This window comes from Rhea pennata, chromosome 1, assembly GCF_028389875.1.
Source record: "Rhea pennata isolate bPtePen1 chromosome 1, bPtePen1.pri, whole genome shotgun sequence".
Lineage (NCBI taxonomy): Eukaryota > Metazoa > Chordata > Aves > Rheiformes > Rheidae > Rhea > Rhea pennata.
Genome location: NC_084663.1, coordinates 117936459 through 117957553, shown reverse-complemented (window position 1 = coordinate 117957553; position 21095 = coordinate 117936459). Strand labels below are relative to the sequence as shown.

Here is a 21095-nt window from a genome sequence, read left to right as displayed (position 1 = left end):
GGAAACACTTTGGCAAGGCAACAAAGTTTCCACAGGCTAGGCTTTATGTGCCACAACTCTAACAAAGCCATGGCCATATTTGAGGACGTAGAGATTGTTTTACGGTTGAAATTTGTCTCTAGTGGAACTTGGCAAGTGCCAAGCCTGTAATGGCAGCATTATCTCCCCCATCACTGACTGCATGAGTGTCCATCAAGTGACCCCAGACCTCTTCCAAGCTTCCAATCAATGCACGTTGCATTAGTCTAATGACAGCACAGAGAAGTCCTTCCTCCAAGTACACGAATCCAGAATAAACAGTCCTTGCACACAGTCCTACGCTTGGGTAGCTACTGAAGAAGTGTCTAGTCAGGTTGTCTTTTGTCACTCCCCTACTGTAGGTCTCTGTAGGTGGAGGACCCGCCCTTGCTGAAATGGCACTGATCATCACAGAAGTGTTGCTTGCCTGCTATATTCAGAGCAGCACATGCTCTTTTAGGGCACCTGTGAACCCACACCTTCCTTGTTCCCTGTACCTGGTGCCTCTGCCTGGAGCCATGCCTAGAGGACACCATCCTCCGTGCTCTCTAGGGCAAGAAGCATGTTTGTTCCCAGCTACCAGAACACCGAGGTACACCAGCATCCATCTGGACAGGTAGCCAAATGGGGCTAAACCATGTAAAAGCCAGTGCACAAAAAAAAGGGGAGAAAGGTTTTGACAGAACCTAGATCTCCAAGGGCATTTTCTACTCAGAGTAGGATCTGCCAGAAACCCAACATCCACTGCACAGAGGTTCTTCTGGTCTCACAGTTAGGGAAAGAATGAGAACAGGGCTTTGAGGTATGAAAAAATCATGGGTTCAAATGTATAAGCAGTCTTTGGAAAAAAGACGGAGGTGAGGCATCCTATTCCGTGAATGCCCGAGCTGCCAGCCCCACAAGCAAGGCATATGTGTGTGTGTAGGTGCTGCCTCTTTGCCTGAAGGACCCTCAGCATCTACTGGGCAGATCCGCTTCCTACAAAACAGGGAGCTTTTCCAGGGAAATATTCTAGTGCTGAGCTGTCAGACCAGGAGAAGAAGGCACTGTATGTCGGGCTCCTGGACCAGATCATCCACAGAAGACCAGCAGAGGAGCACCAAGCCTGTGGGTCGGGCCCAGGCTCGCCATGCTGAGCTCCTCATTCCTAGGGCTGAGCTCCCAGCCTTGAGGGAACTGGAGCACCTGCAAATTTCAAGGGCTTCTGCTATTCAACAGCACCTGAAAGGATGGGTTAGGTGTTGTAATTCTAGACTTAAGCCTTTAAATCGAACCTAAATCTCACTTCAGGTGGCTAAACCCTTTTGTGGATCTGAGCCTTAACCTTTTCATATCTGTCTCATCACATATAAAGTGTGAGTGATAATTTCTATTTCAAAAAGCTTATTAATGATTTAAAATTATAAAGTCTTATAGCTGGGTTAAGGACTGTTATTAGGCTTAAGGCACTTTCTGTAAGAAGGTGGTAGCTTTGCATTTGAGTCATTTCATTTTGAACTTTCCCTTCCATTTTATGTTCTTGTTGCTCTTTCTCTCTTTCTCTGAACTATTCATCAGTGACACAGCATTCTGCTGAAAGATCTTTTTCTTGTTCCAACATAGAGCTGGATGCACTTCATGGAGGCTAAGTCATTTCTGAACACTTATTCACAGATACTGCAAGCTCCTGTATAGAGAAACATTCTGTTTAAAAGTACAATGATACTGCAGTGAAAAAAAAATTCCTGATATATAAGACACCAGCTTGAAAGAAGAAATTCAGTTTTTGGGGTAGCCAGTTAATATTGAGCATCAGGAGGGTCAGAGATTTACGTTAGACTCATCTTTGGGGAAGAAATAACTCCATTGTAATTCCACCCTCTCAAAATCTTTGTTCAAGCATTAGTGGCATTTAGATTTGAATAAATTGTGCATATGCTTTTCAAGTCTTAATATTTTAACAATAAACATTCCATTTTAACATTCAAACAGAATAATTTCTTTGTATTACCACTCTGCTGCAGAGGCTGGACACCCCATAGCATCTCATTCTTCCTGTGCTGTAATTATTGTCTCCACCCAAATTCATAAGAATTTTATAGTGGTTACTGCAGCAGCTACAATTATAGTTAGAGGCTACTTGGCTTTTCCTTTAAGAAGTCCTCTCCTGCTACACCCCACCCTAGTCTTTTAGGGCTTTAATTCATTTTACAAACTTGATCTTCAAGAAGGCATCCCACCCGAAAATTCAGTTGAAACAGATCACTTAGGTTGTCTTTCAGAACAGGATTGAAAAATACTTTTTTTTTTTTTTTTTTTTTTGATGTCAAACACCATTTTTCTCTGATGTACCCGCTCACACATACTACATCCATCTCAAAGCCTAAAAGCTGGTATTTACATAGTACATAAACCTAAGGATGCTGAACTACAAATAGTGTTCCTGCCAGCCAAGTTCCTACCACTGCTTGAAACAGTCAGTCTTATGATATTAGACAAAAATTTAGGGGGATTCTGGGTGGTTTTGTGTGTTTGTGGATTGTTGACATAGTATACAGAAGTGTCTAATGTCTAAGTTAAATACTGGGTGTCACCTTAAACTAACTATTGTAGGTCACCCTGTCCTCAGAGACCTCCTTCCTGCCACCCTGGTCCCAAATCTCCTGACCCTATCCCTTTTCTTCTCAATTTTCTTATTTATTTCCTTTCCCGTAAAGGGAATATCCTAGAGATATCTTCCGACCTTTCTCCTGCTGCAGTTCGCTTCCCAATAAATGGCCATGCCCATGTAGCACCCACACCTAATACCTCCTGCTACTGAACTGCCACAGTTTTGTCTCAAAACTGAAGAAATCACGCTTTGGTAGCATCTCAGTTTAAGCACTTTGTCAAGATTTGCATGAAGGAAAAATAACATGAAGCCAGTAACCTGAGAGAAGGAACCTGAAAGGAAGCAGACAAACTGATGCAATGTATGTAGCATTTTAAACATCAGCATTTGAAGTCAGTACCTTTCAAATTCAAAATTTTTAAGTTGAAAAAGGCCATTGGATTCCTTGCAGGCAAACCATGGACCAGCAGCAGCATCTGCACTTGTATATATGTTTTCAGGTTGCCAGAGAAGGAATTAGCACAGAGGTCCCTGCAATGGTGGAGGAGGCAGTGGATGGTATCATCATGACAGCAGATGAGACTGGGAAGTGAAACCGATCACCAGCACAGAAGTGAAACTGGCTGCACACAAAACACCATCAAATTAAAATGTAAACAACTGGCTTAAAAAAAAGAACGAAAAATTATGACAATTTTAGTGAGCTGAGCCCCACTCTTGCAACATTTGAGAATATGAACAATTCTTAGGTATGTAATGAAGCATCACGCTTCTGAGGGCTTCCGATCAAATACTAAAGGTATTATTTGCTACCGTAATCATTGAAAAGCAGCATTCAGGTAGAATTGTGACTTTTGAATTGATCATGATATGTTTGTGGAATATTGCATGCGAGCATTTTTGTTTATTCCGGGGAAAATATGGTCTCCTTTCTTCTGAGCGAAGGGATTCAGTGGTTCGTAGAGTAGCAGAGCAGAGGGAGAACCAAGCTCCTTAAAGACCTGCCCAGACATTCTCCATTGCCAAGGATCCTCCAGAACTTACTGCACAGCAAATTAGATTGTTCATAGTCAAGACCAAGTTTGCAGGAAGGCCACATCTGGCCATTTGCATGAAAACTTGGCCCCATATAAATCAAGAACAAAACACTTCTTGATTTCCTGGGATCAATTTTTCATTCTGGGTAGGTAAGTGCTGTGTAAACACAGATATAAGAACTTCCTGGAGTGAGACACTTGACAGAAATGTTCAAAAGTATAGGTTTATGCTGGCCTAGTCTGGTCTAGTTGGAGGTCAGTAGGTGTATTTCCTGAATCTTAAACCTTACGTACACGCTTATACTCACAAAATATCCATACAAATATACTAATGGATCAGTCATCTGTGCAACTGATTTGCATGCACAGTTCTTTTATTTCTTTGGGCAATGACCCTGATTTGCTGACATCCCCTGTGTTCACATTTAGTTATTTGGCCTGTTGTTCTTTAGTGGTCAGGAGGGTGTAAACCCTTTACAGCATGCTAGTCAATGAGGTTAAAAACAGATTTTTTTTTTCTTTTATTTAAATGAAGTGGTATCTGTGGTACTGATGATCTGTGGCAAGTGATGATTTTTTTTGATACTGCTAACTTTAGCTGTAATTCTTTTCTGATGTAATAGCCACTGGACCAAATATAGCAGGCAAAGTTACATTCTGACCAGGTGAAACTGTCACTGAAGTGACAGTTATCAGTCAGTTATCAATAGACAGTTATCATCTGAGGACAGAATTCGTACCTGTGCAGTCTTTTTGACATTTGACATACAGTTGGAAGAACTATAAAAATATTTCACTCACATGAAGAGCAACAGATAACTAACATACAGTTAAATAATGCTGGCCCTACTCATCCTATTGATTACATTTGGGTTTTTCAGCTAATAAAGCATTATGCAGCTTAAGTGATAAGGATAGCAACATTTAGCCTCTGTGTTAGTAGTTGACATTTGAGAATGAATATGTGAGTGCATGTATTGCATCCTGCTTAGAGATACAGTCAGATATGTTATTAAAATGCAGTAGAAACCTTTACTTTGGCAGATACCCAGGAAGATGTTGTGAGAAATTGTAAAGATATATAACTGATCATGTAGCATGCTTTAATAAGGGTAAGTACATTAGTACTAACAAGTAGAAAGCAGATAAAAAGTAGTGTAATAATCTTTCTTACTAGAACCTGGAAGTCTCTCACTAATAGCATAGAAATGTCTATAATATTATTTGTATTGTATTTCTGTGTTATATTTTTAATTTTTCCATCTATATGTTTTGTCCTTATCAGCACAAGCATTCTTGGCTCCTTTCCCTTTTTTCTTCTTTTTATCTAAGAATTTATTTGTAATGATTAAAAAAATACACTAATGACACATCTGTAACCAGCAATATAAAAGTAAAAAAAAAAATGTAACCACATCATCTGTTGGCCTGCTGTTCTTCCTCCCCACCATGTGGGCCAGCTTCTGAAGCCTTATCTCCATTTCTGTTTTGTCTTCATTTGGATGAAGCTTCATCAACTGAAGATGGCCTTTTTGCCTAAGAAAGAGAGGAATTAAAATGGAATGGTAGCTTCAAGATGTGTCCTAACTCCTCTAAAGTTTGTCTGTCCTCATTCACCACTTGTGTCCGCCAATACTTAAAGCACATGTATGCCATGCATGAAAATCAAAGTTCTAGACTAGCTAAGCCATCCCTCCTGCCTGTATGTCTTCTCTGTCTCTTGTTTTTCTGTGTTCTGTCATTTGCATGTAGTCACTCGTATTTTAAGCATGCCTTTTCACTCCCAGATCCATCTGGTCATGACACTGCTTAGGGATGACTAAAGCAGCGTACAGCAGCTTCATGTGACTGTGCTGTCACTTGACATTCATTTTCTCTCCCCCCTTGGTTCCTCTCAAACATTCCCAGGGGCTGGTAGTTTACAATCCTATTGCTCCCTCTAGAGCCCTTCAGCACAGCGCTGAGTGTTGTTCTGGAGGACCACTTAAAAACCTTGCATCATGTTATATGTGAACTCACTGCTCGTTTACTTCCAGGCTCTGTCAGATGGGAAGCAACTGAATGCAGAGTTCATGTTCCCATATTGCAGTGTAGAGCACAGGCACTAGACCTTCAGATGCTCGGGTTTTGGAGAGTGATCCCTACCTTTTGCTGGCCCAGGAATAGTATTACTGAGCACTCACTGGCCAATTATGTTACACTTTGCTCTTGCTCTTCTTAAGCTCTTACAGCTCCGCACAGCATCAGAGGCTCTCACAAACGCTCTTGTAGAGGCATGAGCTAGGAACAACTGGTTTAATGTCTGACTGCAGCTGTCAGATCAGCAACGACTCTTGAGGGCATTGTTAATAGTACAGTCTCTAACAAACCCACCAACAGAATCTCTAGGTCTCATTTCAAAAGTCAGTACTGTGTTTTACCCAGAAATACTGCTGTTTGCATGAGTTTTTCTCAAAGGTACTGACCTTAATACTTTTGCAGAATAAACATTACCAAGCAGTTTTTCCTGTGTGACTTGGTTGAAGTGGCGAGTCTCTCACTCTACCTTAAGCATATGACAGCATTTGATATCTGTGGGGAGGGTTCTGCAAAGGCAGAGCTCTGACCCACATCCAGAGAATTTAACCCCCTGGGCTCATGAGGTACTGTGTGCCTAAAGTTAGGCACTCCCAGGGATAGTTACAGAGGAAGCAATAGTCTCTGAAGTGACTAAAAGACCCTGCGAGGAACAACTTGACTTCACTCTTCAGCCCTTCTAGTATCAGCAAAGACTCCAACACTCAGGCAATAGTGATGGGTTTAACCATATTAAGGATTGTAGTCCCAAGCTAATTTGCATACGGTTTTCTGTAGGTTTGTGTGACTGCTTAGCTCAGAGGGGCCCAGATCTTCGTGTCAGCCAGTAAAGGGATATATACTGCCTCACTGTGACTACTGACTTTTAAGGACCATAATCTTATTGTCTTCCTGTATAATTGAGGCATCTGAATGAGGCCAGTGTTTCAGAATGTCATCTGGGGGTGTTTGATCCATCTTTACAGTCAATGGAGAGGTCAGTGCTTCACTTAGGCGATCTGACTCAGTTTTGGAGGCACCCACTCCCTTCTGAGTCAAACAGAGATATTAGGTGCTCACGGCAGGCCTTCCTCGGATAGTTAGGAGGTCCAGTTACTTGAGAGTCAGAAACTGTGGCATCTGATATGGCCTCCAATGGTAGGAGTCTGAATAAGGCTTCCAGTGACTAACCTGATATTATTTCTACCAGTATGGTCTGATGTATGTTGTATATCTGTGTGTTTGTGTGTGTGTTTGTGTGTGTTTGTGTGTAAGCTCCTTATGCAAGTGTGTGTTGAAAATAAAAATTTATCTTTTATCTTGGCTCTATCATAATAGAAAAAGCAAGGAGGGGAGGTTTATAGTTACACTGTCATCCCAGAATGGTTATATCCATAAAACACAGATTTCGCTAACAGTATCTCCAATCTAGACACTTCGGTGGTGAATTGTGTATAAGCTATGAATAAAAGTGATAAAAGCACCTTAATAAAACTAAATGCAAATGAAACAAAATAACCAGAAAAAAAAACATAGACAGAATTATTGGTAAGTAGCAATGAGTGACACATGGGTTTATGGTTATATAGCCCTGTGGTTAACCAGTATGTGGTTAATGAATAGTCTTCTGTCAACAAGAAGAAGTAAGCTAAGTGCCTTCCTGCTTTTGCCAACTTATATCACAACCTCATGCAGGCTCTGGGATCTAGTCAATTATGAAGACCTTTAAAGTAACTTCACTTTCCTCTTCTTCTTTATTCTAGTCATGCAGGCTGGTAATGTGACCATATTTTATTGCAGTTAATACTTTTTATATCTTTTTTCCCCGAGGTTGTTTCGTTTTTTGGTTGTTGCTTTTTTTTTTCAATCTGAGAAATGCACAAAAGCCTTCTAAAGCAATGAATTGAATGTATATTCTAGAAAAGACAGCATGAATGTCTTACCTAATTAGTCATTAGTTGCCAAGAAATAAACTAGAAGCAAGATAAAAATACTGTAGGTTAGTAAAGAGAATAATGTATATTTTTAAAGTTTCTTTAAGTCCTAGCGATCTAGGTGTTGTATATAATAATACAGGGAAACTATTTTTTGGAATGAAGGAAGATCTACAGGTATCTCTGTGATATTTGTTAAGCCTATACTATGGGTTTTAATATTTCTGGAAGAAATCTTATTGAGCTTTAGTTCTGTTGCCTCATAGAAAAATATATTTTACTGAAGGAAAGAGTAGCAAAGCTGTAAAGCTCTATCATGTAATTTGGCATTAAAAAAAGGTCAAGAACACAGTGATTTCTGTCTTGCTGTCCAAGGTGAGTTGTGCTTGATGTTAGGGCCAAGGGTTGAGGGCCAAAGGCTTTGAGACAGGGATCAAAAATGACTTTTGCTTCTATTGTAATTCTTCTGTTCTCAAGGTCTACTTTGCAGCTTGGATGTGGAAGTGGGAGGGCACTGGCCTAGGATCTGGGAGGCTTGTGTTTCAGCTCCTGTTTTCTCAGACCCATAATTCAAAATCCTTGTCAGATTTAGTTGCGGCAGCCAAAGCAGTTAGCATCCCTGGCCACAGGCTTCCTGTGAGATCTTGGCCAGGACACTTTATCTCCCCACGGTTCCTCATCTACAAAGTGGGGAGAATGCCTCCCTTGATCGCAGGGATGTGATGAGGACAGTTTCCAGTAACAGCTGTGTGTGTGTTCTCGCTGAGATGTTGCTACAGACCATTAGCACCAAAGTAGGAACTACATTAAGAGAAGTATTGAATTGCAAGTGAATGTACATGGGGAGTGGGAGAATATTGCTGCTACAGGCAGGCATTTATATTTACATAGATAAACTAAGTAAACTGTAAAAATAGGAAATCTCAGAATGGCAAAAACTCAGCATTCAGAAAGACCAACTGGTAAAATGAAGCAGGCAGAGCTGTATAGGAAAGCTTACATAGCTTGTGCCTGAAGGAGAACCTCAATTTTCTTACAACAGTTCTTGGTTATCTAACTTGAGATGATGTCCCTTGACATCTCTTAGTGATAATGAAGATTCCTGTCATTATCTGGCTCCTCCATGATATTGAGATAACCATACTAAACCTGCTGGCAGCTAATGTTTTTATGCTGCCAAGGCCAAAGCCATAATGAATGTATTTATGAGGTATAATGAATACACATATGAGGGCTTATCAAAGACGCAGAAAGTTACTTTTGTTATTAAAAAAAATGCCTAAAGTAAGTGCTGGCGTCAGCCAAAAGCAAAGACAGAGGCAGAAGTATTTGAATGCATTGCAGTCATGACAAGATAAAAACACAGTGGTCAAAATGAGCACTTTTCAGACCTCACAGCTGTGGTATGCACATAGCGATTTTGAAAAGGCTTTCACAGGTTTAGTATTGAATAATAAAGAAACTAAGCATAATACTCTGCTATGGCTTCATAAAATGTTTTAATTCTCTGTAAACAAGCTGTAAGAATTCTTTATTTTTTCCATTCCCTTGTTTCTTGGCATTGCAGTAGCAGATAATTTTTAAAGGGTTCTGGTTCATAATATGGAACTGATCTAATGGCAGCTTCAACCACAAAGCGTAGGATTTTATAGTCTGCCTAAGGGATCTCAGCACCCAGTTCTCTTTAATTTTAACAAGCACTGTTGATCAGATTCCCGTGGCAGTTTTGAAAGTCAGCCACAATTTCCAAGCCTCTCTGAACTTACACCTCTTCGAAAGTACAGATAATGTACCAGTAGTCATGTAGATCAGATAAACTGTAACTGTTGGGGTAACCTCCTTATTTTACAAACAAAGTGCAGATCATTTAAATATAAATTAATTTTTTTCAAATGCTTGGAGCAGTTACCATAGCAGGAATGTATCCAGCAGTAGACAATTGTAAGATTATACACCATGCTGTCTGTGCACAGACACTGTATCTATCTTTTGATATGGACAGCTGACGTGTTTTAGTGCCACCTGATGTGGCACTATTCTGGTGCTATTTGAAATGACAAGTATACCTTTTCTCAATGCACATGTTCAGTAACATTTTTTTCCTGTTGCAGGGAAAAGTTTCACGCTGACTATCACAGTCTTCACAAATCCACCCCAAGTAGCCACCTACCACAGAGCCATCAAGATAACAGTGGATGGACCTCGTGAACCCAGAAGTAAGTGAGCTAACGGCAGCATTTGTAAAAGGCCACATTTGTGGTTTAGTACTCATCCCTTGCCACGTGAAATGCAACGATAACTAGTGCATGTGGAGCAGTGGTTTTGTCTTAAGCCCAGGCAGTGCTATTAATGGTTTTAAATATGCCTTCCTGAAGACTTATTTTACATGGGTGTCCAGCTGATACAGAATTTGCAGTGCATTGCATTTGTAAAGTATCTACCCAGGGATAATTTGGATCATACCCAAAAGCTGACAGAAGGGATGCTGGTAAAAGGTGGGCAGCATATACCTTATGCATCATTTCTTGCTAGTCTTGCCTTTCAGATGTTAAGAGGGTTTTAAAGCATTGGAAACCAATATGTCATTGATCTAACTTTTCAAGCTCAGCCACCCTGCAAAAATAAATAAATAAATGAAAGAGGATAGTGGCAGCTGCCTTGTAGAGTTCACTGTTCCTCATTCTATGGCATAACTTAAGAAACCAGTAAGTGTTGAGAATAATGCTTTGAACAAGCAGATGTATTTTACTCCACTGGAACACCCATTTTCGTGGATGGGCAATCTTTCCTTTTTTTTTTTTTTTTCCTAAGAATTAGGTATAAGAAGAATATGAACAATTTGATATCTCCAGGGGGACATCCACAGGTTCCTCACATGCAATTTTTTTGCTGGATTCAAGTGGGAAGGCTGTTTTGTTTGGGGGAGGGAAAGTGAAGTGAGGCTGGGACTGATATGAAGTCATAGATGCTTCTGCAACACGTGTTCTGCCTATTACCAGGGGCAATAATTAACCTCAGTCACTAGTCTGAATGTAGGACTTTCATATTTTTATCAAAATGCCCTGATGTAAATTGAGGTTTGTGGTTAGTTTCTTTCACTCCTCCTGCACACTTGGCAGAAGTTCTAGCTATTGCTTAAGTGGTATCATCCTGGGAGAAGAGAACAGTAAGATTCAAACACCCACTAGAGGATGAGACTTGCATCTCAGGGTTACTTAACTGAGTAATGGAAGAACAGAAAAGTTTGAAACTGTAGCTAAAATAGCTTAGAAAACTCAGATCTTTCACATGCATTTTTATTCTTAAGACTTCATCTGTCTGAGTTGTGCTATAATGCTATGTGCATTTAATGGAAAAATCTGCCCTACAGTTTTTGGATTTGAGGCCAGACTTTTAAACAAATACCACTGTCAGAGTAAGGCTTCTTATTTAGTTTTTATTTATTTTTTTGAACACTATGGTTAAATTGTCCTTGAAAAATATCCCTAGCAAACCAAGCAGCTGCTCTCATAAAACAGATATTTGTATGTGCAAGTTCTAGATTCATGTGTGCAATTACCTGGGCATGTTCATGGTTTGCAGACAACAAATATGCTTTAGTTTTTTGAATATGAGTCTGCTAGAATTGTAAGAAACAGAATCACCCTGCAGGCGTGCCTGCTGTTTTAGATCAATTCTTCAGTTGGTATAATAGTTAATATTTAATAAGATTCTACTTTTTAAAAAGGAAGTAGAGACATACCGAAGCAACGTATGTATCTTCCCGACTCAAATGCATGTAAAAGCTTCCTTGTATAAAGTTTCACTTTGTCGTAGGCAAATCAGACATACAAAAGAAGCGACACGCACAAGGAAATTTTATGCATGTCATGAGAAGAGGGCAGATTTCCCTCTCGGCGGGAATGCACAGCTCCTTTTATTGCTAAGTCACCCGCGACGTAACGTAGAATGGATTATGCTGCCTTCAGTTGTAAGCTGGCTGCAGAGTCCTTTACTTTGGTTTCTCACCACGGTTTTCTGAATTGCAGCAACTATTACATTAGCTTGGTATCTGCAGCCCACTTTGTACATTTGACTGAAATACAAATTGGCTTCAAGACAGGCTGTGAAGGGAAAGAGAAGTAGTACCCAGTGCATTCTCCATTCTTTGTTACTCATTTGTTCAGTACAGTCCTGATCACAACTCAGTTTTCCTAACCAACGTCATGTCTCCAATTTCTAATTAGACTGAGAATTCTCTCTGAATAACTTGCACAGTACTGAGACAGTTCTGGCTCATTTGGGGCCTTTTTTTGTTTGTTTTTCTATACTCTTGCTTGGTGGGTATTCTGTTTTGCATTGGTCCAATTAGATCAGTTACATTTGTAGCCTGTACAAGAATAGATTGCGCACATGTTACCTGCACAGACTCACGTACAGGATTTGTGGTTAGATGTATCAGTACATGCACGCTCTATACTTAAGGGATTTAAAATGATCCCAGTCTGCTTGTATTCAGATTAGAATCAAAATGAAAACTGCTAGATTAAAGGAGTGTTTCTAGTTTCAGTAATCAATATCTGGGACCTTTCATGTTTAGAGGTCCATGAGCCTCCCTCGCCTGAGCTAAAAGAATTACAGAAATACTGAGATGTATTTTAAAGAATCTGTAAAATGCAGTAATGAGAACAAAATTGGATACTAGTCTCTTACAGAAATCTAGAAAACCGTGTTTAAGTACAAAAGCAACTCCAACAGCAAATTTTGATTCATTTACTTTATATTTTTAACAGTTCTCTGTCTGAATTCTAGACAGTTCCTACATTCTCTGTGAAAGATGCTGGAAGATAAGATGCCATTTTTGAGGCATCTTTAGAAATAAATGAAACATCCTCTTTTGTCGTCAGAGAATATCAGACCAAGTGCAATTTCTGAGTCAGAGTAACAAGAATTCAAAAATCAAGTTTTTTAGAGAAAAAGGACAGGTTCTTTAACTGTGTATGCTTGATGAAGAAACTAGAAATAAATATACAAAGCCAGATTTGAAGTCACGTTTGGAGAATAGAAAAATACCTTAGCCAAAGCCTCCAAAAGCCAAAGCACAGACTTTTTGGCTCACTGTGATGTATAGAGATGTCACGATGTGTGAAGATAACATGGTGTATATTATCACATGCTTGCACCTTTGCTTTCTGCACAGAAGCCTGATTATCTAGCTTTTCCAACTTCAGATTCTTCCATGTTGTGTTGTACATTTGATCGCAATTATTGTAATGGCCAGTTACTTGTCTAACAACATATTTACACATGTAAATAGCAGATTTGCATTTACAATTGTGATAATTACTTGTGTGCATTAGTTACACTATTGTCTTTTTTTGCCATTGAATTTCTCACTGTGCCTATCCAGCCAATACTTCTCATCAAATTGTTATGGTTTGAGGAGAGAGCTGAGGTAGTTAGGAATCTGGCTCTTCCTTCACTGCTTTCATTATTTATTTTTAAAATCTCTTTTGAACTTGGTATTTTCATTTTCCAGCTTAAAATACATGCTTATTTTCAATTTTTTTAAGAAGAAATAATACTACACTGGCAGGGAGAAGGGCAAGATGACCTAAGCCATCATTTTCTTCTCCAACTTCTATGATTCTATGATTCATAAGGCAATTTATGTTTTTATGAGCTAAGTCCATGGGGAAAATCATTAGCAGTAACCAGATCAAGAGTAGTGCTCCTGATGAAAATACTTTTGGTTAGGAAACTTGATGGAAATAACATGACTCTTAAATTAAATATTTCCCTTAGGCCATTTGACCTACTGTGTATGTCTGCCTAAAATTAGTTTTCTTTTTCTTTTGACTGCTTCTTTCTATTATTTCTCATTTAATTGTTTTAACCTACATAGCTCTGAATAATTCAGTAATAGACCTGGTGATTGAAAAGAGAGCGCAGTTCAAGAGACCACATGGGTTTAAACTCAATGTACCTGAGCTGTCCAGAGTTAAGCTGTTTGTTAAAGGTGATTATGCTATACGTGGATATGTAATTTTCCCAAATATTTTTTGGCATCCTTAAAGCAAAGAGCCGGGTGCTGAGAAGAATGAAGAGCAAGGGGAAAGGGAATTAAATTTCTGAGCAAAATTTGAGAAGGAGCTTAAAAAGCTGCTGGCCCGACAAGCACTCTTTTTAGGGACAGACGATTCTTTTTGTCTCCTGGCAAAGCTAGCTGTGTATGGAGTGCACCTTTGAGCAATCACAATTTTTAAGCACTGTAAGACCTTGATCTGAAGTGATCACATCTTACTTGTAAAATGAAAGGAAAAGCCCATAGCTCACAGACGATCTGAAGGAAATCTTCAGATATCCCTTTGCAGAGACTCTTTGCCTCACCTGAGTTCTTTTTTAGGGACTCCCCAAGGGCTGATAGTGATAAATGCATCTGAACAGCTTATACTTTCCCCTGCCCTGTCCAATCTTCCTTGCAGATATTAGCTTCGCAGAGCAACTTGTAGGAGGAGAGCAGGCAAAGCCCACAAGTGGTTGACATCACCGTTCTCATTGCAGAAACAAGGAAACCTGTGCATTTTTCAGGCTGGGGATGTATAATTCCACTGAGGTTTTCACATCACTTTTTCTACCCCACCTTCAGCCTTTCATGCAAGAAAAAGCTCAACAGTTTCCAAAACTCTTTTCATCTCAGTGAGTTGTATTAATATTAAATGCCTTCCTTGCTTCCTTGCTTGCTTACTGCTGCAAGTAACTCCGTTTTTTGGAAACTAACACTCTAAAGAACAGTTCAGAAACTCTGAAAAAATTAACTACCATGTCATTCATATGTACCTGCCAAGTTTGAGTGCTTACTCATCAGATCCTTCCATTCACCTGTAGATTTACAGTGCTCAAAAGTTACTTAGCAGAAAATGTATAGGGGAAAATGTGGGATTTTCAAGTGCCCTGTTTAGGTAACGTAATCCTTTTATTGAAATAAAAGCACAGTTGGGACTCCTTTTTACTTTGATAATACTAGTTGTGTGCTACACACTCTATAGATTGCTGCCCTCTGAGAATCAGAATCCAAGTTTGCTAATCACTTTTTAAAAATCTTGGCCAAGGTACTTGCCCCCAAGAGGTTCCGATCCAAATAAACCTTGTATAGACAAAAGAAAGGGATGGGCTGCAAGAAAAGCAAATGGTTGAGCACTGATGTTTCTGTGTGTGTATTTGTATTCATGCGGTCTATTGTCTTATTGACACTGACTGGTGAGTGGGTGGACTAGTGTTTAAATTATGAGTACACTCTGGAGACATTTGTATGCAGCTTATGCAATGGCAATATACAAGTATACAGCAGCTGTGTGAAGTTACAAAACAATCTAGCTCAAATTCAAACAATATGACTTAATACATTGCTGTCTCTAAATAGATACGTGTAGGTAGGGTATTGCTATGGGTTTCCTTTGTGTGTGTATGTGTATGTCTTATTGAAGAATGGACGAGGAAGAGCAATGAGTCCATTTTAGCAAAAAAAACCAGTATACTATTGCAAAGATGTGCTTTTAGACTGAAGAAGCTATTTCTTAATAGGCAAATAGTCCTAACCATCTATCAGTAGCCAGGCCAGCGTTGCATCTCCCAGAGCAGCAAGAGAACAATAGCATAACCATAAAATGCACATCTTGCAACTGGAGTATGTTTCCTCAGTTATGAAGGAGACAATGGTCATGCATTCCAGCAGCCACCTTTTCATAATGAAAGTTCACAATAAGTACACAAAGAATTAAAGGGCAGAAAGTAGTTTGTCACTTTCTGACTTGTATATTCTGGAGAAAAGTTAAGAGTGATGGTAAAATTTTTCTTTTTCCATTATGCACATATTTTTAGAAGATCATACTGAAGATACAGCCAGTGTGGCTGTGTATCAGTTAACCATTCAGGACCATTTAACACTGGATATTGAAAGTTTGGTTAGTAGAGAACAGGACTAGAGCTAGTGCAGAATGACGGTGGGTACGTCTGTAGCAGTAGTTACTACATCACATTGCAATTTGCTTTTCAGAGCCTACATGGGCTCCTCAATGGCTTTCAGGTTCCGGATGCCCCAGAAAGACCCCTCTGTGTCCTGGACCCTGGCTCCTCAACAGACCTTTTCTCCTTCTCCAAAACAATAGCACAGCTGTGCTTGATAGCACTTCTTCATGGCTGTCCATAGCGCTGACACAGCCTGGGGCAAGGACAGTCCTGGACCTGGGGTTCGTTTCTGTCACAGAGCTTGGTAGGGCTCAGCCTATTGACTTTCAGGTCTGGCACAACAGTTGTCTTTTGTTTGAGGTCTCAGCAGTGGAGAGGAATTCCTGACACCGTGGTCCTCCTGGGATTTTTTTTCCCTGGAGGAAGGAACCTGGTACAAAGCCTATATATGCAGATGGAGACAGAGCTCCTATGTTCACAAGCAATCAGTTTCAGACTAGAAATCAGAGAAAATCTGTGGGCACGCTGCCCAAGCTAAAAAGACCAGTAGAAACAATATGTGATCACTGTAACTATGCTGGTGCAAAGATCCCTCAGTACAGACAAGGTTCAAACAAGACCCACCTTACACGGACCTTAACTCGGTAACTGCTACCCATAGCTGCTAAAAACAGTACTGATTATTTTCTAAAAGATGTGCAAAGGATTAAGAAACCTAGATGACTGCTCTGTATTCCCTGATGTGGCAATGATGGGGAGATCCTTTTGTCCTCCTCAGTACTTCCCTTCTGGTTTCCTTGAGGTTTCATAGTGCAGACACTTCCTTTCCATCTGGAAAAGATGGAATGGGATTATATTCCCTAGCATTTATCAGTCTTACTGCTGAATCAATTAGGAGAGTTGATGTTGGGTGACATGAGGCAGGGAATTCATCATTTCAGTTTAATGAAATTGTTGAATAACAGCATACAAAATCTCATGCCAAGCATCACTATACAGACTGCTTTTCTGGGAGTGTGGTGGCTCATATATTTGCTTGCCTAGTTATTAGGTTGGGTTTTTTAAAGATAAACAAAACTGATTACAGTCCAAGCTCCTTCCCCAAATAAAGCATGTAAACAGAGGAAATCAGAGTTGTTGCAGTGTAGGTTATGAACTCAAGTAAGATTATCCTAGTCCTGCAGCAATTATTTCAACCCATTTTGGGGTCACTTTATCCCACACAGCTCTTTTTTCCCTTGAATTAGAGTGACTTTAAATTGAGAACAGATAGGTAGATTTTTTTCGTTTCTTTCACATTTTTCATCTTTATCAACCTTATTATTGCACTGAATATTCATTGCTTCATTGCCCAGTGGTTGAACAGCTACAAAGACTGTGGTCAATATTTTTAAGTGCTAACCTATGTTTATATGATGGGTTTTTCAAATGCACTCAACTTTGGTCTAGCTCTGCTGAAGTCAGTGGGAAAGTATTCTGTACATATGACAAGGGCAGAATTAAGTGAATTTATGTTACTTAAATCCTTCCCAAGTAGTCCATAGGTCTACCATTTTCCTGTCAACTACATTTATCTCCAAATAATATATAGCTATTAAGATTGATGCGTAAGTCTGGTTTTTTTGGGGGGGAGGATGAGCAGGGGCAGGGGGGAGATTTTCTGTAAGATGATGAAAAAAAAGACTAAATACCACTTGTATTTATGTGTTTGTGCATGTATATGTAAAGAAAAGCATTCATGTGCAGCATCCTGGCAGCTAGAATGACCTTTTGAGATATGACCATATGCTGGTCTTCACTGAAGATCCTAGTTCTTTCACAGATTGATTATCTTTCCAGTAAAGTTGATGCATGTTGATGACACTCCAAATCTGAGATTTGTGAGTCTGGTCCTTTGTTTATCATGTTGTCTTCAGCAAGGACAATCTTTTCAACTCCAGTCACTAAACCTGAGCAAATGAAAGGTTTGAAGCAGCTGCAGAGGCCTGATGTGAGGTGGGGAAGAAGGGACTCAGAGTTAGGATCCACAGTGCAGCTGCCTACTGTGGTTTTGGGAGCATAACATAACCCTGACCCTCCCTATAAGGAGATTAGTTAAAAAAATCTGTGCTGTTTGAACAACTATTAGCAATGCCACCGTCCCGTACAGGGTTCTCCACCAAATGCTTATGGCAGTGTTGACTGGCAGAAGAGGAAGTTTCACGCAAGCATGGGTAGGAGAGCAGCGTGACTCCATTGCACATACCCTCAGCAAGCTACTTTCTCCCACCCTGTGCTCAGTGGGACACCAACCTTACTCTTTTCAGGCTCCTAGAGGAGCTGGAAGAAGGGAGGGAGGAAACATGGGACATGCCCTCGAGAACTGTAGCTTTCACCCTGTGTGGAAGTGGTCAGACATTTCCATTCACCAATCTTTTGATAGTACAGTGTCTTTTCTGATGCCTGAGTTTTTGAGAAGTTGCCTTATTTATGGATTTAACAAAACAACAAGCATCTAAGGGAACGGCTGGATGAATCCATGCAGCATTTTCAGTGAATAGCCCTATTTTCTTCTTGGAATGTAATTGGAAATGGTGCAAATCCATTTGTGCTGCACTCACTCATAGTTTAGTTTGCCCTGGATTATCGGAACATGCAGCAGTTTCCTCCTTGGAGGCCTATATGAAAACATGACAAGTTTTTGGTTTATCCTCTGTCACACATGTAATGAATGCAAAAAGGGCTTTTGCTCTGTAGCTGACCTGTGCCCTTGCTTTTTGCCTATCTGTTGCAATTGGGAATTGTAATGAATAAATGTATTTTCTAATAGTGTTAATGATAAATCTTAGACTGTTTGCATATCGCTGTTGCAGTGGTCTGCACAAAGCGAAAGAAAGTTGGCTGTTGTATTACAGCACAGTGTGTTTTTTAATATCTGAAACATATCCTAAAGAGAGGATGAAACATCTTCCTTCCTTCCTTCTTTAAGTGTGGGACAGACAAGGAACAGTCTGTAAAAATGAGAGGAAACGTGAAAAAAGAATGTAACCAGCCACAAATAAAAAGTCCATACATGTCTTTTTCTACAGCACCAAACCCTCATTCTTTCTGCACAGTGTCTTGTAGTTTGAGTCCATTAAGTACAACATGCAGCAGGCCATCTTCTCAATGCTCACTAGTCAAGAAAAGTCAGGCTGTGTCATTACTTTAACACATAAAGCTGCAGAAAAATTTAGGTGACAGTGCTGATTTAATTAAGGATTCTGTTTGTCTGAGTCTGTCTGCCTCTCCTTCCTACACCCTGCATTATGGGCTGTTCTTCATTACCTGCTCTACCTATCTTCGCAATCTAGCCGCAAACAGTTTTGGTTGACCACACCACTTCCCTCTTGAAAGTTAATACTGTTTGACTCATTCTGTACTGCTAACATCAAGCCAAAGAAAACAAGCCAAAGAATAACCTGCTTGTATGCAGTTTGGAAACTTCTCAGAGGCCCTGCTTTCAAAATGCTATACAGTAGCTTACTATATCTCTCTGCAGCTGCAAAGAAAATGAGGAAAGCAAGAAATGGTTCAAGAACCTAAAATAAAGACTAGGCAGAACCACATGAAATTTATGAGCTTTCAGTGAACTGCAGTCCTGTGTAGGCACAATGGAGCATTAGTACAGAGGAGGGACTGCTTCGTAACTTAGAGATAAAAATATTCAAACTCATTTCTTTGGAAAAATAGGCATTTTCAACTATCGTGTGGAAATACCAGTCACTGCGCTTGGTAAAAGCAAAGGTCTTTAGTTCAAGGGAAGTGGACTGCTTGGCTAGATCCTTTCTTTCTTTCTTTTTTTTTTTTTTTTTTTTTGGATCGGAGCAAAATTTTTCACAAGTTGTCAAAGTCTGAACGGTCAACATCTGTGGGGCGTAAATTTACTTTTTTTGTTTCCAAATTCCTCTGGTTTATGTAAACAGTGAGCCACAAAACTTGACCTTTAAGTTCTAGGTCCCTTGTTGAACTCTATATTAGACTGAATTATGGAGACTTTTTACTGTCTAGGGATATTTTAGTGGGCTGATTAAAGGAGTTTCTGTCAAACTCCAATAGTGTGATATTTGTGCAACTCACTTCCGTTTGTTTATCCTCTCAAAGGCACTGCAAAGTGGGGAAATACGATCATCCCCACTTTGCAGAACACAGGCAGAGAGGGAAGGGGGTCAAGATTTATCCCATCTAAGTCTATGTGTATAACTAGGGTGCCTGAATTAGAAGCCTCAACTCCTGTATTCAGTGGAGACGGCCATCTCTAAAGGGCTGTTCAGAAGGAGGATCATTCCTTGCAGTCTGCAAGTTGTGTTTCTGCAGCATTTTCTTTGGACAGAGGTGTCTTTTTGTGTCTGTATTTTTTCTGGTTGGTTGCTCGGTTGGCTGGTTGTGTCTCATTCTGCACCTACTCTTTCATGCATATCTTCAACTATTATGTCTCAGCCCATGTCTGGAGGGTATCCTTATGGCAGTTTGTACGTGTGGGAAGATGCAAACTGTAAAGAAACAAAAGAGGCTTTTGGCAATGTGCTGCTTAAGTTGGGAGGCATTCAAACTTTGTCAAGAAGTCAGTTTTTTTAAAGTATATACATTGAGATGGGGGGAAGAAAAAGAAAGTGAAGAGTATAATTTTGCAGACCAATTTAACTTCCATGAACAACTTTCTTCAAGAGTCCAAACCCTCAGTTCTCTTACTTTTACTTTCATGAGCTGACCTAATTCCAAAGGTGAACCCACAAAATAATTGTACTTCTGTAACAAAAAGAGAAGGCACATATATGTCAGATTCATTAGAAATTTGATTGAAATTAGAAATTTGTTGGACCGATGGCAAGCAAAATTATTGTTTGGGGTTTCTTTTGTTAAGATTTCAGTAGAAATACACTTGTGCATTGCTATGTGTTCATACAGCACAGGCCTTACCAACAGAGCTGAGGAGGAAGCATATTTCCTGTCTCACATAATTTTTCAAGATTGCTTCTTTCTGCCTGGTGTACCTCAGGGTTAATGTGAGACATGCTCGTCAGCAAGCAGAGAGAGAGCAAGAGAGACCCAACCCAAAACAGCCCATAGTCTTGCCGTTAGTGTTCATGGCTTGAAGGAGGAAGGCGAAGCCTCAATTTCTTCCTGTTATCAGGGAGTGCATGCTCCTTCATTCTTAAAATGTGGTTCTTCAAACGTGATTCTTAAAAACATGGGTCTGTTTCCAGGGGAAGCTTTCCCACTACATTTGAATAATGAAATATGGATAGAAAGAGGAGGAGAAAGGCTCCCATCCTATAATTAGGACACTCATCTGAAAAATAGGAAATGGAAGTTTGTTTTCTAGGACAGATCGGGCAAGACAGGGGTTTGATTCTGGCTCTCCCACATGCTCTAATTTATTCTAGTGTAGGACGCTGTCTCATCAGAAATTCATGACTTCCTCTACTTACAGTGTTTGCTTGTGTGTTTTTTTTTAATACTGCTGATTTAAACAAGAAGTTGTAATAAAAAAAA

General features: G+C 39.8%; 1 protein-coding gene across 2 annotated transcripts in view; it reads left to right on the top strand.

Moving 5' to 3' along the window:
- Positions 1 to 21095, top strand: part of RUNX1 (RUNX family transcription factor 1) — a 72428-nt gene that overhangs the window by 12046 nt on the left and 39287 nt on the right. For both annotated transcript variants that reach the window (XM_062573516.1, XM_062573506.1), the window contains exon 3: positions 9746 to 9850. In XM_062573516.1, the coding sequence (XP_062429500.1) occupies positions 9746 to 9850 (105 nt within the window). The remainder of the gene's footprint in view (positions 1 to 9745; positions 9851 to 21095) is intronic.